Source organism: Crocodylus porosus, unplaced genomic scaffold (assembly GCF_001723895.1).
Source record: "Crocodylus porosus isolate Cpor-Errol unplaced genomic scaffold, CroPor_comp1, whole genome shotgun sequence".
Lineage (NCBI taxonomy): Eukaryota > Metazoa > Chordata > Crocodylia > Crocodylidae > Crocodylus > Crocodylus porosus.
The window spans coordinates 4,281,985-4,301,590 of NW_017728938.1; the positions used below are offsets into that span (position 1 = coordinate 4,281,985).

Genomic DNA, 19,606 nt, shown 5'->3' on the forward strand with positions numbered 1-19,606 from the left:
CCATGGCGGGGGGTCGGACTAGATGATCTGCTCAGGTCCCTTCCGACCCTAGAAACTATGAAACTATGAGTAGCAGCAAGCACTGATACTCAACTGATAGAGTGAGTTCAACTATTTAGCTTTCTGGAGGACATCCACATTTACTGAGGTCATTTACATGTTTTAAAACCAGGTAAATGACTTTAAATACTACAAATCAATTTTCTATTAAACATTTTTCTTTTTTGTAATTTTTTTGTAAATGGTAACATATTAGTGTCTAAATTCATAACCGATCAACATCATTTGAATAAAATGTGGCCCCAAAAAGTCATCCTCAGATATTAAGCAGAACCACTGGGGAACCATTTCTGACTCACAAGGTAAAGTAAACTTAATAAAATGCCAGCATCACAAGAATCGCAGGGAAGCAGGGCTGCAAAGGAGCTCATGAGGCCTTCTGATCCAGCCCACAGCTCAAGGGTCTTCTCCAGACTAAACAATGCTTGTTCTTTCAGGCCTTCCTCATATGTCATACAATTATTCCATCTCAAGTGCATGACTTTGCACTTGTCCTTGCTGAATTTCATCTGAATGATTTCTAACCATATCTCCAATTTATCCAGATCATTCTGGATCCTCACCCTACCCTCCAGAACATCTGTCATGCTATCCAACTTGGTATCATCTACTAGTTTGTGACTTGATTCCGATTACAATGTAATTCCACAATTATACTAAAGCTTCCAACTCTTCCTGCTTATTCCTCATGCTTCTCACAGAAGTGCATAAACATTTTCAGGTAACTAATGGATTGTCCCCATTTCTCTCTGATAACACTGCTGAGGTTTCCACTACTGTGTCCTTTTACTTGTTCCTTTTTTTTTAGGTTCTCTGGCTCTTTACTTACCTTTAGTATTTTGTCTCCATCCCTCAGTGAACCTACTTCAAAGCTATCCAAACTAGGTTAGCAAGCATGGAAGTGAAGATGCTCTTCCCCCTTTTCATCAGATGGACCCCGTCTCCTCCCAATAGTCCCTCTTGGAACATCACCCCATGGTCAAAGAAGCCAAAGTCTAAGTCTTTCTGGCAATACCATCTACAGGATATATGTACCGCTACCTATGTCTTTATCCTTGACCAAAAGGGTAAATGAGAGCACGGTCTGGGCCCCTTCAACTTTGCACCCAGAGCCATGTAGTCGCTTTTGATTTGCTCAAAGCACACATGGATGAGTAGCATAGGGTGGTAATCTGAGGGTCAGATGAGCCTCAGCAACTTTGCCATGGCATCTCAGATACAGGCTCCTAGCAGGCAGCAGACTTCCCAAGGCAACAGGTCAGGCCAACCAATGAATGTCTCCATCCCCTGTAAGAGGGAGTCACTAACTACCATCATCTATCACTTCCTCTTGGTGGCAGTGGTTTTGATCCTCCCATGGCTTCTGTGAAGTAGGTTCTTCATCATCCGATTTCAGGGTTTTGTACCCTTTTGTCCATCTGGACAGACACAGGTTCAAAAGAGGAGTGTTGTTGTCTGCTGCCAGAGGTGAAAAGCGGCTAGCTTCCACCTTCTTAAGTATCTGCGTCTTATGAGCCTAGCCATTTCGTCCTGCAACCTCCTCACCTAGCTGCTAAGAGAATTCACCAGAAAGCACCTCTTACACCATGGCAGGGATCATAGGATGCTTTACCTCCTGGAAAATTCCCTCTTCTTCCTTTGCCTGGTTTCACTCAGCAACTTACAGCAAAGGAAGGCTAAAAAAAAAAAAAGTGGCCAGAGCAAACTTCCCCAAACAACCCCTCTTATGTTTGTTGGTCTTGGTGTCACTGGAAGCTCTGGCTAGCTAGACTTTTGGTCTAGGCAAGCCTTACTTCTTCATTCATAGTGGTATCAGCTGTTGAACCCATCTGCTTAATTTCCCCCTGCAAAACAGCAACCAAACTGAATCTGCACCATCCAGAAGGAACCAGGCAGACCTTCCACTCAGCAGAAGTCATAAGCCCAAGTCTTCCTGCTCTTCTCCCAAGCAGGAGTCCCCACTCAAACTCCCCTATCTACTGGCCTGTTCATTGGTTCTGGTATAACTAGCCCCTGGAATAAACTACTTTTCAGCCATTACAATGGAGCAAACATTGATATTGTCCATTTATCCAAACAAAAATATTTTAAGTTTCTTTTGAGCAGAAAAACCTTTTGCCATAATTTTTCTTGATTTAGTTTAGCTAATAGATGTAGAGACAGTATCTTCTTCATTTGTACTAATTCATTAAAAGTTGAGAAACTGATTATGAGTTGCAAAAGCAGGAGTGCTCATTTTCATCTGCTAATCTATGGGGGGGGGGGGGAAGGGAATCATATTGAGCTCATCTTTTTCTATAAATTCTAAAAACTAAGGACGTGAGACCAGATTTTTAAAGCATCAAGATACTTGAAACCAAAAAATGTAACCTATGGGATTTTTCAAAAACACTTAAATAGATTAGTTGCCTAATTCTAAATGTTTCAATATAGGTTCCAATGCGTTTCAATATGGGAAAGACAGAGGGACAGTTTGCCATCTCCAGCTCCCTCTGTGCAAAAATGAAGTATATTTCCTACCTATGGGGACCTTTTACCATCTTATACCATCTACATTTTTCCCAGAGCCTGATAAAGGGCCTTTGAGCCTGAAAGCTTGCAGAAAAGGACAATTTTCTTCAATTTCCCAATTGGTCTAATAAAAGGTATCATTTTGGAACCAAGAGTTATAGTTTTCTGTATGTCAATATGAGTTCGGTATCTAATTTATTTTTGTACCTGCAAGATTTTCAAAATTATCTATCTGCATCTCAAGGCACCTAAAGATATTTAAAAATCTAGCTCACAGTGACCGGAAAGTAGGTCAAATTGCAAACCTGTCCTCTATTTCCTTTGTTTACCAAATCATTTTTAAATACGAAACACCAACTTTGATAATTTTGTTCCCTATGTCACTTCATTTAAATAATAAAAAAATAAAATTGCTGGGTTTGTACCTTTTTTCCTTGAGCAGCTTGACACATCACAAGCAAATAAGTACCCTTTGCCAGTTTCTAATATAATAATTAAGGGACTGCATTAACATGCATACTTGAATAATGGGTATAGATACAGGATGCCCTCCTGGTTGGGAAACATACTAAATTCAGTGGAGAGGTTATATCTGGCTGAAAATCAGCAGGTTTTAATGGCTGTATTAACCAATACAAAATGATGATTCATTACAGAATCATCATCATTACAGAAATACCACAATTGCCAAACAATACTGAAATAAATTAAGGGAAAAACCCCAAGGTTTCCTCCTTGGTGATTTAAATAAATATTTATCCATCATGATATGCAGATCACCGCAAAACAATACTGCCTGTTTTAATAGTCACTCCACTATGTCAAACTTATTTTCGAGTCATACAGCCAGGTCAAAATCTGCAGGAGTCATTGGGCCTCATCTTTTCTCACTAGGCACCTACACATGTACTGGACATCTGCTCCAATGTATGCTAATTAGCATCCATCAAAGCAGAATTGATTAATTGAGTCTGCTGGAGTGTGCTAATTAGGACATTGGATTAATCAAGTCTGCTGGAATGTGCTAATTAGCCTGCTCCAGCAGCCTCTATATCACATGTATTCATTGTCCCCACGCTTCAAAATGGCAGCAGGGGTACTTTAACTAAAGCTTGTCAAACAAGCTTTAGTTAAAGCATCCCCACTACTACTCTGAAGTGCGGGACACTGAACACACGTGAAGCTATGGGTGCTTTAATTAGAATGGGTCTTGAAGCTGCTTTAATTAACACGCCCAACCCCCCTCCATCCTGGTGCATGTGTAAAGACACCCATTAAGATCAACTGATTCAGATGACCTGGATCAATGAGGAGTACATCTTTAAGCCAAGAGGTCTAGAAAGAATGGTTACAGTCCAGAACACAGATATATAAAACTTCTAGGGCAGCCAGCCCACATGAAAGATCCAGCTACAAGCAACACTAATCTATGAAGTCCTTGATGGTGAGCTAGGAAAGGAAGCATTCTGAGAGTCAATACATGGAGAATTAGGTTTCTGAGAGGGGAGAGCTCATGATTTCAGATTAAAGCATAGGACAGACAGTTGAAAATAAATGAATCATGGAAGAACAGCCCAAGCTGATCTCTACTGCCCCACTAAAACATCTATGCAGAGACCTACATGGCAGCGATCTCAATAAACAGGGAACCGATACAACATTTTGGAGATCCAAAGGAGCAGTTTGGATTCCACCCAGAAAGAAATTAAGCCAGAACAACTATGAAGAACTGATGCAATGTGTTACTCCAACTAAGTAACTGGCAGCTGAACTGAATACTAATTTGATTAGTCTTCAAAACACAGGTCCTTCTAGCACACACTGCAGCAATCCAATCTTGAAGCAGATTTCATCGCTGCCTGTGAGGTCCATGTGAGGAAGGAAAAAGTGATGCCTCTGAGCCAACCCAACCACAAGGAGTTGGGTTGAACCCAAGAACAAACAAGGATTTAACGGCACATATTTTGTTGACCTTCTTGACATTACACAAGCAAATACTGCTCAATGGGGCAGGATCCACCCTGCCAGCTTTACCTCCAAAGTATCTGGCCTAGCCTTTACCCTGCCAACTGTCAATCCTGGTCCATATTCTCAAGAGATCTCTTCCTTTTCACAGAAAAGTCAAAGTTTCACATTATCCGTATGTAAACCAGGAGCCCCACTGACACACGCCAAGTTTGACAGTCTTCCCCTATGTAGGAGCCACAGTAAAAAATCTTGTACAATACTGCAAAAAAGAACATTATGGGCAAAGAGGATTAGTAGTCACCCAGCACCACCAGTTGAGTTCAGGAAGTAGAGCCACCAAAGCCAGATTTTACCTTACTCCACCAATGCCCTCAAGCTCACCAGCCAAACCTACTGATCGATGATATGAAAAAGCCAAAAGATCTAGAACAGTGTGGGCCAAACTTTTTTGGTAGGCATGCCATTAATTAGCCCTGTACCCCACCTCCCCCAAAGAGCCACTCTTCTCTTCCTTAATCCATTGCTTGCTTTCTACTTCCTTTCCTATGCTCCTTGCCCGATTTGCTGTTTTGCTTCCTGCCCTATCTGCTGCCATGCTGCTTTTCCCTTCTGGATCTGCCACAGGCGGCTACCTATACCACTTGTAGGACCCATGCCACAGGTTGGCCACCCCGATCTGGAAGATTCAGAATCCATGCATTACTTGGAAATGTTCTAAAGGTTCTGAAGTTCAGCCAGCCTGTTCCTGGGATATAACCAGGTCTGCAGCTAAGGAAGGAAAAAAATTCAACACTTATGAAAGCTGAATGGGCAACCCAGTACAAAGATGCAAAAGGCCTGTATTTCTAACTTCAGTTAACAACATTACTACCCATTTTAGGACAGTTATGTACAAGTTCAGGTCCACAGATCACCATGTAGGTGCCTTAATATGGTATTTAGGTGCCAACATACAAATTTGAGTGCTTAATTTAAAAAATTGAAAATTAAGAGCGAGAATTTTAAAAGCATCTAAATGGGTTAGAAATATAAATCTCACTGCCTTCCAATGGTATACGTGTGCTTCTCAGAAGCTTAGGGAGGGATTTTCAGAAGCACCTAAGTAACTTAGCCAAGAACACATCTCGTCCTACAAATCTAAAATAAATGCAACGCATCAATAACAAAGGAAAGAAGAGAACTCCTCAACCTAGTTCCAATCATTTTAAAGCCAGCATTCATTGCTGTCTCCCTGAAGATGCTGTAGCATATTAATACACAAAAAGGTTTCTATTTATGCATGTCGAACACTTTTGTAGCATTTTAATAAACATGACTTCAGCATCCTTGGGGTACATGCAGAGGTGCCATTGCAAAATTTACTGGAGTACTCTTGAAAAAAAAAATTGGAAAACCACCTCTTCTTCATGTTCAAAAGAGGAAATGGAATAACTATCTATGGGCCTTGTCATTAATACAAAAAGATGGTTGCCTGCCCTCATTTCTTAGCAGACATCCGATAGCAGAATGCTCCCTTAAAACTACTTCAAGATTAAAAAAAAAAAATTGCAGTGCACTCTACTAGCTTCAGGTGGCCAAGGAATAAGCTAAAATTATATTTAAATAGGATGGCAAATGGACTGAATTTTCAAAAGGTCTGTACCAGGAGTGGGCAAAATATGGCCTGCAGGCTGCATCTGGCCCACAGAGGGGCTTTGTCTCACCCATGCCAGGTCCCTCATTCTCACCTGGCCAAGGCGCTGCCTGGCTGTGGTGCATCCTGCTACCCTCTGGGCACACGGTGGGGCTGGGGCTGCTCCACAGGTGGACTGCCTTTCTAGGCAGCCCAGGCAGCAACAGCTCCTTCCGGCTGCTGCCAGGCCCTCGGTAGCTGCGGGCACCAGTGCGTACAGCCCTTGCCGGTTCTGGGCTCGCTCACTCAGGCTGAGCAGCGGCAGCATGGGACAGAGACTGCTGCACAGCATGGGGCAAAAGCACCCCTCCCCATCCCCTGCCACCACTTTCAGGTGTAACCACTTGGAGCCTGCATTGGGCTGCCCGGCACCAATGCTGCATCACCACCACCACCTCTGGGCTGCCCCCCAGGGTAGCAGTGGCAGTGCAAAGCAGATGCAAGGCAGCCCCACACAGGCTCCAGGTGACTACACTAGGAAATGCTGGCAGCTGGAAGGGGAGGGGCTGCTTTTCCCCTGCTCTGAGCAGCAGTTTCTCTCGTGAGCCGCCACTGCTACTCTAGACTCGCTCATCTGGACTGAGCAGCAGCAGCAGCTGTGTCAGGAAGAAACTGTTGCTCGGCACAGAGGGAAAGTAGCCCCTGTCCCTCGCTGCCTCTGGCCAGTTTTTGGTGCAGCCACCTGGAGCCCGTGCCATGCCGCGTTTCCCTGCAGCACCATTACCACCACCACTGAGCTGCCCTGCTTGGCAATCGTGACAGTGTGGAGCAGCCGCAGGGCAACCCAGAGGTGGCAGTGATGGAGCCACAGGGCAGCCCAGTGTGGCATGGGCTGCATCAAAAAGTGCCTGGTGGCAGCGAGGGGGAAGTGGCACTTTCCCACCATAAGCAGCAGTTTCTGCCCGGCTGCTACTCAGCCAGGATAGGTGAGCCCGGAGCTGGCGTAGGTCATGTGGGGTCAGGACTGCATGTGCTGCTACTACATGGCTGGAGGCAGTAGCGGCAGCAGCCAGAAGAAGCCACCCCAACCCTGCTACATGCTATGGGGTGGCAGAACATGCCACAGCCAAGCGGTGCAGAGTGGGAGCAGGCCACACTGTTGGCAGTGGTGGGGGAAGCACCACAGGGTGTGCAGACTCTGGGCTGTTGCAGGGGCTGACTAGCTCAGGGGGGTGTGGGCAGGGGCTCCCATGCACACCACATACCCTCAACCCCCGCCATAAACCCCACAGCCACATCCTCCCCCACACAAATTACACACCCCACCAACACTGCACCCACTCACACTCTCCCCCACACACCTCTAGGGGGAGCCCCGTTCACTACTACACGCACACACTACACATGCACTCACACCCCATCCCCCACAAACTCCAGCCACATCCCACACAAACCCTCCATGCGCACCTAGACACACCCCAACGCTTTCCTCCACACCCCATATTCACACACACACACACACAGCCTCCCACAAACCCCATACCCACACACCCATAGCTCCCCACAATATACAAGAGAAAGACTTCATTTTGAGCTATTATGCAATCACTTCTATATATACACAGCACAAATACACACAAATCAGGACAACATTTTTTTTAAATAAAATTAAAATATAATATAATAGAAGTTTAATTTTTAGTACAGGTTTCCCTTGCTTAATGCAGGTTCTGCATGCATGAGTTTGCTCTTATGCGATGACCCACTTTATAACAAAAATTCATTACATGCAAAGTAAATTCACTCTTAAGCGATTGGTGTGGTGGAAGCTCGCAGTCAGCTGCTTTGTGTGGTGCACTGTGGGAGTGACACGTACCAAAATATAGTCTCCTGTGTGTATCTGTGCTCCTCGCTTGTTGTCTACAACACGTGTTTCTGTACTTGCCATCCCCATTACAATAGTGCCCTGTGCTTGTGTGTACTGTCTGCTGTTGGCGAGTACTAAAATTGTTTTGTAAAGAAGTGGCAGAAATGGGTCTGGAGGTCAGTACAGTTGTGGTCTTGGAATGTAACCCTATTTGTTACATTGTAAAGCGGGTTTCCTTTAAGAGAATTAGAGTCATGCACCATTTTCTAGGAACACACATACAACATAAAGCAAAGGAAACTTGTATATAATATTTTTTCCCAGTTCCAAGGTAGCAAACACTTCCCAAAAGGAGTACTTCCAGGGGCAAGGAGAGGGACTTCCAGTGTCAAAGGGCAGAGGTTAAGGACAGGACTTCTGGCCCCAAAATGGCAACCGGGGGTGGGGCCACCCTTGTTGCCCTTGACAGCTCACCAAAACCCAGTAAGTGGCCCTCTAGCCAAAATAATTGCCTGCCCCTGGTCTATACAGACTTAAATAAAACTGTCCAGAGAGATATGCAGCAGTTTAACCAAGTAGCTTTGGGATGGCTTAAGCTTGTTCCTTCCTAAGAAACTAAATGTAGCTGCAGATTTAACACGCAGGATTGAAGAGGGTGAATGACATGATGAAGGATCAAGGCAAAATGTCTCAAAAATCAGCTTTTGGGAGACAAGGTAGTAAAGTAGGGGGTATAGAAAAATATACGTACATTACATACAGGTATGAAGTATAAAGTTTGAAGAAGTGTTCACAGGGACAGTTATCTTTATATTGTTACATCAGTAAAATTTCCTAAGCAGATCAGCCTTTTAGCATAAAAACTTATTCAAGGAGTTTTCCAGGTACTATCCAACACTCCTGGATAGTCTCCAGAGAAGATGCTCAGATTTCAGCTAGCCAAAAAATTACCAGCAACACCAAACCTGAAGTCTAAGAAAGTGAGAAACCATGGCAAAAGGGAAAGAAAGATACATTTACTTAAACAGAACTACAGACTGATCATGTCTGAACGTTTTTAAAAGTCAGACCTAATTTATTCTCTAGGACCATAACATTCATATAAAAAGATGAGATCTCTCTAAAGCCCATGTAAATAAAGCATTTGGGTTCTAGTTCAGTTAATAACAAATATACATAACCTTTACTTACCCAAAACATTTGCCAGTGCAAGCGATAGGCATTGTTACAACATAAAAGTCTCCACTAAAACCTCAGGAACTGCTCATAGATGCCAGTCGGCATACACGAAGCCTCCCAGTGTTATCTGAAAATTATGGGACATATTTTGCCCTACTTGCTATATAGGAGGACAGTTTATCTTGGCCACAATAGATCTTTAGGAACTCCTGAATATGCCAGACAATGATAGAGGATACTACTAAACACACCCCTCCTGACCACAGGATAACTACTTTGTGAAAGAGATTAATTAACTCAAAGCATATCATACCATGAGGGGAGTCCTGGAAAAAGCTTTCTGTGGAACACCACAAGCAACAAAAGGTGTTTTATATTATCTGGAAAAAACTGTGTCCATAAATCCACCTTCTCTTTTCCATCTTCTGGCTGTAAGATTGGGTACCAATGTAGAGTGATCAAAGAAACTTATACTCAAAAAATTCTTTTCAGATGGCCTATTTTTACATGATGTCTTTTTATCTTAACCTCTACTACCTCAAAGGTGCTGGAGATAAGAGAAACTTCATATTCTAATCCACCTGTCAGAATTTAATACTTTGTGGCTTATAAATAATACTTCTCTCCTAAAATGGTGGACTGTGAAGTGACTATCACCTCCTTTCCAGATCTCTCATCTCCCTCTAATTGAACTTCAGATATAAAACAGCATCAAAACAAGTCAAAATTCCCATCTTTTACACACTGGAATACTTTAGTAAGTAGTAGGTCAGGCTTCCATCACCAATGCATCACTCTCATAGTTTGCATCAGTGGTGGCTAACCTTTTTGGCAAGCCTATCACAAATTAAGCCCCAGACTTTCCCTAAGGGGTACAGACAGAAGTGACAATTTTTGCACAATCTGACCACAGAAAGTGGTCTATAGCCATAACCAAACACAAGTGCACAGCTGTACAGTTTCAAAAATGAGCGATCTGGTGAAAATCTGAACCTTTACCGCATGAGGGGTCAGATGAAGAAGTTTAAAAACACAGCCTCTTTTGTAATTTCTCTCTGTGGTGTCTTCCAGTCTCCGGCTGTTTCCAGAATGGGAGTGGGGAAGGGAGTAGAGAGAGTTTGGACTGGAGGGTTCAGCCCCTGCTGGAAGGTGGGGCAGCTGTTTTGGAATCCTCCATTTCTCCTCCTCCTGTAAGGTACGGGGGCTCCAATTCACACACCCCACCACCCAGCGCTGGCTAAGGAATCCCTAGAACAAGCTCCGTTCCCCTGTTCTCATTCTGAAATAGGGACAGGCTGGGAGAGAGGAGGGGACATTGCTAGGGGAAACCAGCTGCAGCCAACAGCTAGGCTCCCCTCCCTCCTGGAGCCAACAGTGAACTTCTGTTTTTTCCACAGGATCACTGTAACTCAGAAAGCTTCCTGCAAAGTGTTCTCAGTTACAGCAGGCAGCTGCACTTCTGTCAGCACCCTAAGTGCTGCTCTGACCCTACCTCCCCAGAGATGTACCTGATAAGAGTTTGTACCCTAAAGCACCATAATATAGACAGATGGGCTCAAGCCTCTAGCCAGGAAGAGCAGAGCAGTGGCAGGACATTGCTGCAAAGAGGTGTAGTCACTGCCAAGAGCCAGGTTAACTCTTCCTTGGCCCCACAACCACAGCAATTTTATATAGGTGAGCAAGGATCCAATGCTCTGAATTCAGTAATGGCTGCAGGGCCAGGGAAGAGTTAACTTGCCATTATCAGCAACACCTAAAAACTTCCTCTTGCAGCAGTGTCCTGCTCCCATTCTGCTCTACACAGCCATAGAACCTCATTCTGCTCAACGCCCCCCGCCTCCATCTTGGTGCCTCCCTTTACTGAGTGTCTGGGATTCGTGTGCCATACAAAGCAGCTGCCATTGCCACTTGTGGCGCACATGTCATGGGTTGACCACCCCTTGTCTACATTCTTGAATACCCTTTGTATCAAAATCTCAAGTACTTTTCTCAGCTCCTAGAGCTGCTGAAGACTTAAAGTATCAGCAATACATCAGATTATTTTACTCGTACTAGAAACCACATTTCTCTCTCCCATGCTAATTTCTAAGTTCTGGAACCATTTTCATAATGGTTAGATGTCCAGAACCCAAGGAAGATTCCTCATGTAATTATGTAATGTCTCAGGTTTACACTTAGATTGTGTTTCTGAAACCACAAAATCACACAGGCCTTTTCTTATACTGATGCTAGATTCTGAATTTTCAGCTGACCTCATTTTGAGGTTCATAGTTCATGTACCCGTGTATTAGTTCTGAAAGTGCAGTAATACTATAATGAGCCATCTATTTGGTCCCAAGTTTTGTCCACTTCTCCTTTCTCTGCTCTGAGATTATCTAAAATGTCAGTGAACCCATTTTGGAAATTACTTTCCAAAATTGCTTACTTCAAATTATGAATACCCCTCCTTAGCCTAAAAATTAAGTCCTATGAGGTTAGAAATAGTATGTTGTTACTGGAACCTTTCCAGCATCCTCAACTTTTTTTTTTTTTCCATATTTAACTAATGTACAACTCTTCCTATTTCACTGCAGGAAGTCTAGTCTGGTCTCTATAAATTGTTTTACTAATCCAATTTCAAAGAGTTTTGTCCATTTTAGGTGGGAGGGCATTATGGCTGCTTTTTAAAGATCCCTTCTACTACTCTTATGTTGGTGAATTTACCCATTTTTGTATGCAATCATCCTTTTGCCATTTCCTCTTTCCAAAACTTCCAAGCTCACCTGGGACAAAGTGAATCTTTCCAGTGATGCAAATCCCTGCAAAGGATTATATTTTTCACGCTTATTCAAAGCACTGAATAAAGTATGATTTATTCTGCTTTACAGAGAAGCAGAACTTTAACTTCAGACAATTGCTCTTTATTGCCAGAAGATTTGTGCTGCTCAAACATCTCCAAACCCTTCAGCAATCATCTCTCAGGAAAGGCAACAACTGAAAACAGAAGTTAAGAGTTTTTACCCAATTACTTCATTCAACCTATCGTTCCCCCGTGTGGGGGGCAGCAACAAATGTTTGGCAATAGTTTTTCCAGGACTAATTTCACTTTGGGTATCATCCTATTCTCTAGCTACATAAAAAAATTAGTCATTCCCTGTTTTCTCGGCAAACAAATCTGAATTCTTCCCACCTTCTCTCTTTTTCAAGCCAGGTATCAGAGTCCTCCACAACACGCAGTTGAAAAGGAAAAAACATGATGCATATTAGATCCTATGCTTCTTCTATGCCATAGCTGTCTGTGATTGCAGAGGACTGGACCCATTATCTCAGGTAACTCCGTTCCAGTTCTATGCACTTTGTGTGTAAAATGAGATCACTCAGCTGAAGACACAGAACTCTGGCAAAGTGCACTAGTACATATAATGAGTAAGAATTCTTACCATAGGCTTCTAGGCAGGTGTAGAAGACAAGGACAGACGTAATACAGGGAACACAGCACACAGCATACAATATATCACAGAAGCCAAAACAGAGCGAAGAGATAAAAGACAGTTACTCTCTTATTCTACATAAGCAACCTTAGCTAGTCTAACAATAACCATGCATCTACAGTAAATAGAAAGGTAACCATGACACTTACTTCAGAAGTCAGCAGGATGAGACACTGGAAAAAATTAGTCCAGTTTGAGGGACTGGCAGGTTATATTAGAACTCAGGATCTAAAAACCCATGCCCTCTATTTTATGTGCAACTTGTGTTTGGTCACACATGTTTTAATTAAGTGTCAAGGGTTGTGCACGGTGTCTTTTTAAATACTAAGACTAAACACTAAACAGACTAAAAACTTTGTGAATAGTCAGTTTAAGGAACCAATGCTTTCTGCTTAGCTGTCAGTAGACAGCAAAGTTTTTTCATTAAAAGGGAAGCATTTGCTGCATCTTTGTTTATACTTTATTGCAAGGTAAAACAGTACCATACCCAAATAATATGATTTTGAACTACTGGAAAACTTAGCACAGAAAAAGCCAAACTGGGTATCAGTCCTAGTCATCCCAAACCTTAAGATTCATAAGAAATTCATTAACATTTGTTACTGTCAAGACTGACTTTTTCTAGGTGGCTGCTGTAGTTGACAGAAGATAGTAGGCAGGAATAGGGGATAGAGTACGAGTCTTGAGAACCCATCCCATCCTGCAAGGGCTAACTCTGGCTAGCACTCTTGCTCTGGGCCTTTTCTCCTACACTACCCATAGCTGGCACCTGTCATTGCCATCACACGTTGAGAGAAAAAGGGAAAAAGGACTCTGGGATAAAAGCAGCAGCCAAGATGAGGGAAGGCAGAAACCTCCTAAAACAGAACGTAGAGTTGCTTCAGTGCTGAAAAGAGTGAAGATTGGGAGCAAGAGGCTTTTCCTCTTCCCGCAGTTCAATAAAGTTGCATTTGTAATTGGGTCTCAACAGATAAGCATGTCCCACTGCTTTCCCCTACCCTACATGCTATGAAGGACATTCCCAATGGGTTAACACCACAATCAGAAAGATAGTAAGTGGATTGTGTGAGGTTTATAAAACACCATTACTGATGCCATTCACTACTTCATGAAGAATCATTTATGTTCCTGTATTGTAAACATTCTGATCTTTTGATTAAAAATGGAAACATTATCCATTCCAGTTTTTCTAAAATATTTGCATTTGGTAGCCTATTTGTGATGAATTTAAAATTTCCTGTGCTAGTAAATCTCTCTCCCCAAATCTGCAAACACTATCCTCACTGAGGAAGTGTCTGAATCATGATTTGGGAGCTTTTATAATCTTAATACTGTTAACAAATTGGTTACCAGACGCCTATTAGATTCACAGATTGCCACTGTTGGAGAGCTCACAAGCACAATGAAGGACTGAGTGGTAGATGCCACTGTACTTCCATGATCTACTAAATATGTCTCTCCCCCTATATTCTCACTTGCACATCATTCAAGTGGCTCCATCCCTCTGGCAGCTGCATCCCAAAGTTAACAGCAGCATCTCAAAACACTTCCTGTTTGGCAATACAGTGACTTTCCCACCATGGACAGAGGCATGGTCCCTTATTTCTACACAAGGTACTGGACAAAATTTCTAACGGTAGCTGCAGCAGCTTTTAATTTTTCACAATTACTCTGGCAGTTGCAGGAAGATCCTTTGGTTAACCAGAGTCATCAGTCTTTGAGTTTGTGACTGGAGTCACTATGTCCTTTAATTCCCACTCACTTTAGTGGGGGAAACAGTTTTACTGTAGAATATTAGGCCTGGGCATTTAAGAAATCTCAAAGATTTTCTAGCTATCTCCTGCCTGCATTTGCAACAGGCAAAGGGCTGCTATCATTTCAAACTACAGCACAGATCAGAGTGGGACACTGCCCACATACACCAAGAAATTCTGTTGTGCAAAGATGTGACAGAAGTGAGCATGCTCCTACCACTATCCTCTTAATCTATTCTGCAGTTGCCCATTCATAGGCCAGTCTGGCACAATAAACACAGACCTTAAATCAAAGCCATCCCATTGTGAGACTCAGTGGCTGAAGCCTGGTTAAAACTAGTTCCATTGAAGCCTATATTCATGGTAGAGTACTATCAATTCATTACTTATTGTAGTAACTCCCAAGAAGTATTTATTAATTACAATAGCCAAGAGATTCAGCTTTGGTTTTACTTAAACTGGCTTGATAATGCTGGAGTATTAGCCTCAGTTACAAAAAGAAGGTTTTCCAAGGAATATGAAGAAAGAAATACGAAAAGTACCATGACAGCTGATCAGAATCCATCAACTACAGCTATGTTAATCCAAAATGTTTTATAAACAAAAGCACTCAAAGGTTTACAGTAGTGGCACTAGGAACAAGACAACTATGCCATCTTGGTTGCAAGGACTAACAGGAGTTTGAAAGCAGTCCAGCTGTTTTTTCCTCCAAAATGACAGGCAGGATCAGAGAGAAGTCTGCAACTAAGCAATGCTACCATGGGCAGCTCCATAATAATGATTCCCCAGAACCACACTATTCAGGAAATCCTAGAACAGAAGCATTATCGATTGACACGGGGGCTGCAATAAACTTCATCACCAAAGCAGCATAAGGGTACATGTTCCTCCAGCACTTCATCTGGATTGCCTGCCACAAGCACAATTTTCAGAATGAGCAGGACATACAACAATTTCTGTTGCATTAAAGACAGCGACAACTGACCAAAGCAAACTTGCTTCCATTATGAGTACAGTAAAACCTGGGTTATTTATATCAGGGTGGTTCATTACCAACTTAATTCGCAGCAGGTTTCCAAATGAAGAATAAGCCACACAGCTGTTTGCTGCAGCTTTTATTACAAAGAGCACAACTTCTCCATTCAGCTGGCCAACAACAGCTGTCTCATGCAGCTGTATCTCTCTGCTTGGTTTGCAAACCTTCAACTTTGAAAAGGGATAAAGAACCTAAGTCTATGGTGTATCCAAGTTCTATTGAATATCTTCCTACTGATAGGACAGACATCTTTTTGGCAGACCATTTACAAAGGAGATGCAAACAAACGCCCTGAAAATGCATAGTCCTGCTGCTGAATAGAGAACAGGAACACCGTGAAACATCCAAACCTCAGAATGACCTAGTATCAGAACATCATTTAGAATACCACATGAAAGAGTTTAGAACATTTGTCCAATAAATCCTGGTCACTCCAGATAAATATCCTCCAAGACTTTTCACCTTCAATACTCAAGGTAAAAACTGGAAAGTAATCTATCCCCTCTGAATATCAGTGAGACCACTATACAAGGAGAAATCTGGAAGTACTTTTCTGATTTGTCAGCACTTAGGCAGTTTGACTGTCAGTGCAACCAAACTGGGCCAGAGGTCTAAACCTGAAAAAAGAAATTCATGACGTATAGCAATACAAATACTTAGGTACCTGTTCCGTATTGATCCAAAGCCAAAAAGAGGGAAGTTGTTGGGTTGCTTTGGGAAGTAAGGGCTCAGCCTCTCTGTGCTGTTTATAGTTTAACCCAAAATGTTTCTATGCAAGAAATATTTGTGGGTCTGTAAAAGATCAAGCTACATACTGGACCACAATAGGGAAGCAGATGAGAAGAGGACATGCAGGTCAAAGAGGTCAGTCATTTCTGTTTTCAACATTGCTAAGCATCCAGTAACTGGAATTTGGGCTCATTTTAAGCAGTTTGCATTAAAACTAACCTTCCCTACTGCCCAAAGTTTGATGTTGGCCACCCTAGAAGCCACTGAATAGGATACTTTTATAAACACAAGGAGTGAAGACAGTCAACAGCGGTAGATGTGCATGCCAAGCAAATGCTCTTAAATCTGGTAATCAATGGCAAACAAAAAAGTAGCTTTATTTTACTGCTACTAAAGCTTTTGTGAAACCTCTTCAATAACTTAAACTGTGCCTAAGGCCATCTCCACTTGTATTACAGGAAGTCTCAACAACCAGAGCTAATGGAGAATAGAAGCTTTCATCTTTGCTTTGTAGCCAATCTCATAGCCTGGAACCTGAGCTGTAAAAAAAGACCCTATTATACAAAGGGAAGTACATTTAAAAAGGGCATCACACACACTGGTCACTACTAAAAATTCAATATTTACCAACAATTAGCCCATGATAATGCAGGAAAATAGTGTAGTATCTGAGATATGCGTAAGAAATCTGAAACTGCCTACTAATTGCTGACTTTTAAGATGGAAATAACTTCATGTGGAAAGTTCAGTTTTTTCTACATGATTATTTTGTGGATTTGTAAAGCCTACTGTTAAAAGTTCACAGTAAAGATGAACATGTTAAAAAAATTGGGAGACTACAGACAAACTCAGGGAGGCATAGTGCACACAAAAAAAAATTTTCTTTAAAAATACACAAATATTTGAGATCAGAGGTTGGCAGGCTATGAGGAAGTAATGGTTTGGAAAGGACATTAATTGGCATTTCCTCTACTAGCATGCAGCTCTGCTATTCTCTCTGGCAGTAAGATGCCCACCAGATCTATTCAGTCTAGTGGTGTAGCTCTAACTGTGGCAAAAGTATTTTTGTCCAGTAAAGATAAAAGGCCCACCACAATTCTAACAGACTAAGATGATGCATTTTCAGAGATGGGAAAGAAAAACACACTTTACAACCCAATTTGTTTGGGCAATATTAAAATATTGTTGATTACAATGAACCAGTCACTTCTTTAGTACTGTTAAATGTTCCTCTGAAGAGCTGTCAGACAGCTTTATTATAGCAACATGATATTAAAGAGCTGGAAAAAATAACCAAAGCTTAAGCTTTACATATAGTCTGAAGAAATGAAACTCCTCATTCCTTTCCTTCACAAAAAGAGAGAGGGAGAGAAAGCCAGCTGTTTCCAGCAGAAACACTAATACATAGTTTATCATCACAGAGCTGAAAATAATCCATTCCACACTTGAGGGGGATTCACCCTGCCCAAAGCATAAGGAACTTGGTATTCTATGATGCCTGGCACCACAGCCTGGAATACTGGTCTTCTGAAGTCTGACTTCAGAATGCGCAGTCATGCTTCCTACTTCATCTTGAGTAACAATAATCATCCTTGGTCCCTTTACAAGGCTGTTGAAAATATTGAATCCACAATTTAAATGCATGGTTTAAAGGCTGGCTACCAAGCACATATCAATACAAACCTATTAACAACATTTCTTTAATTTTAATACTGTGCAAGAAGCAGTGTGTAATTCACAATATGATATTGTGGTCCACATCCAATATAGGGAAAGACTAAACATCATGACTAACAAAGATGTATGTACAATTTAAAGTAAAGACAAAACCCATTCATTGTGGCACAGAAAAAGTATTTTATAGAAACATTTTTAACATGCAACTGCAACTCTTTCCAGCATACCAACTACAAGGAACTAGTAGACATATCTACACCTAAAGTATAAATTCATAGTATCCTAGCTAATTCTCAAAAACTCCTTCTGTGGATAGTCTTGTGTACACCTTCAAAGAGTGAGATACCTGACATTTACTGCATATTAAGATTGTCCACAAGGGAAGGTAAACGTAGAGTAAATTTACATACTTGCTTTCTCCACACACCTTTCTCTGTGTAGACAAGTTCTTTGATTACAACTGTACTGCCAAAACCAAGATGTCTTTATAGTTCTCACCTGGTCTTCTTCCTCATCCTCTTCATCTTCTGCCAGACGCTGTCTGCCCACCTCATACAGCCTGCAAACCGTATCCATGTTCATGGCATCCATGCTTCCTTGGTTCTGAAGAAGAAACCCCCATCCCCAACAACATAGCATAAGTATAAGTATAGTATAAGTTATGCCAAAAACAGTAAGGTGTTGTCCCCATCTTTTATTTTCTATTAGTGCACATAATATAACCAGGAATAAGGTTCTTCTATTTTATAAGAACAGCCACAGAAGCAGCAGAAAGGATTTGCTTTAAGGTTCTAGGTGTTATGTCACTTGCAAAGCAGCATTCCTACCACAGGAACATACACCTCATAAAACCTCTATTTTGGACCACTCGGGCCCTTGCCCAGCTTTGATTCCCCTTTCCCAAACTGCATGCCAACTCCCCTCAAAATTTCTCTCTCTAGTGTAAGGCTGTTTTCCTAAAGGGGAGAAAAGATCAAAAAAGGCTGCAAGGTAGCAGCAATTTTAGAAAGATGCAAAGGCCTGAAATCTGCCAACTAGTATTACTTTAAAAACAAAGCAGTCAGTCCCAAGTGGGTTTTAAACTCGCTGCTTTTCCAATCCAAGGACTGATGCATTAGTACTCTACATTGGGACAACGGTGTTATTGTGCCCTGTCAGCTAGCCTTGCTGAAAGGCAAGAATAAAACAATAATTCACAAGTTAAGAGCATGGTGTTGTTCTGCATAAAGCAAGATGTGAGAGCCTTATCAATATTGAAAACTATTCCAGGCGTTGGTTGCTGAGAAAGGAAGGATTGTTTTAATGTTCCCTAAGTAAAGAAATACATCCAACCAGCGCAAGCTTGTTGCTTTTCTAGGGCTTCTTGCATAACACAGGCCAAAAAACTTAACTCTGTACTTCCCGCAAACCTCAACTTCTGGAAGACAGTTAATCAGAAAGAAAATATGTAGAACAGGGAAGGTAAGGGGGAGGCCAAGTGAAAGCTCAGAGAGCACCATGAGTACACTTGCCAGACTCTGTACTTTGGGGCAAGTTTCAACACGAGACCAGGAAACATGAAACAAAAATGCATCCCTCTCTGGCTTTAAAGAGGATGCTTCCCTCTGTAATATATTTCATAGATTTCATAGACCTCAGGGCTGGAAGGGACCTCAGGAGATCATTGAGTCCAGCCCCCTGCCCAAAGGGCAGGAAGTCAGCTGGGGTCATAGGATCCCAGCAAGATAAGCATCCAATTTACTC

General features: G+C 42.1%; 1 protein-coding gene across 2 annotated transcripts in view; it reads right to left on the reverse strand.

The window, feature by feature from the left end:
* Positions 1–19,606, reverse strand: part of DCAF1 (DDB1 and CUL4 associated factor 1) — a 97,204-nt gene that overhangs the window by 10,871 nt on the left and 66,727 nt on the right. For both annotated transcript variants that reach the window (XM_019547484.1, XM_019547483.1), the window contains exon 22: positions 18,362–18,466. In XM_019547484.1, the coding sequence (XP_019403029.1) occupies positions 18,362–18,466 (105 nt within the window). The remainder of the gene's footprint in view (positions 1–18,361; positions 18,467–19,606) is intronic.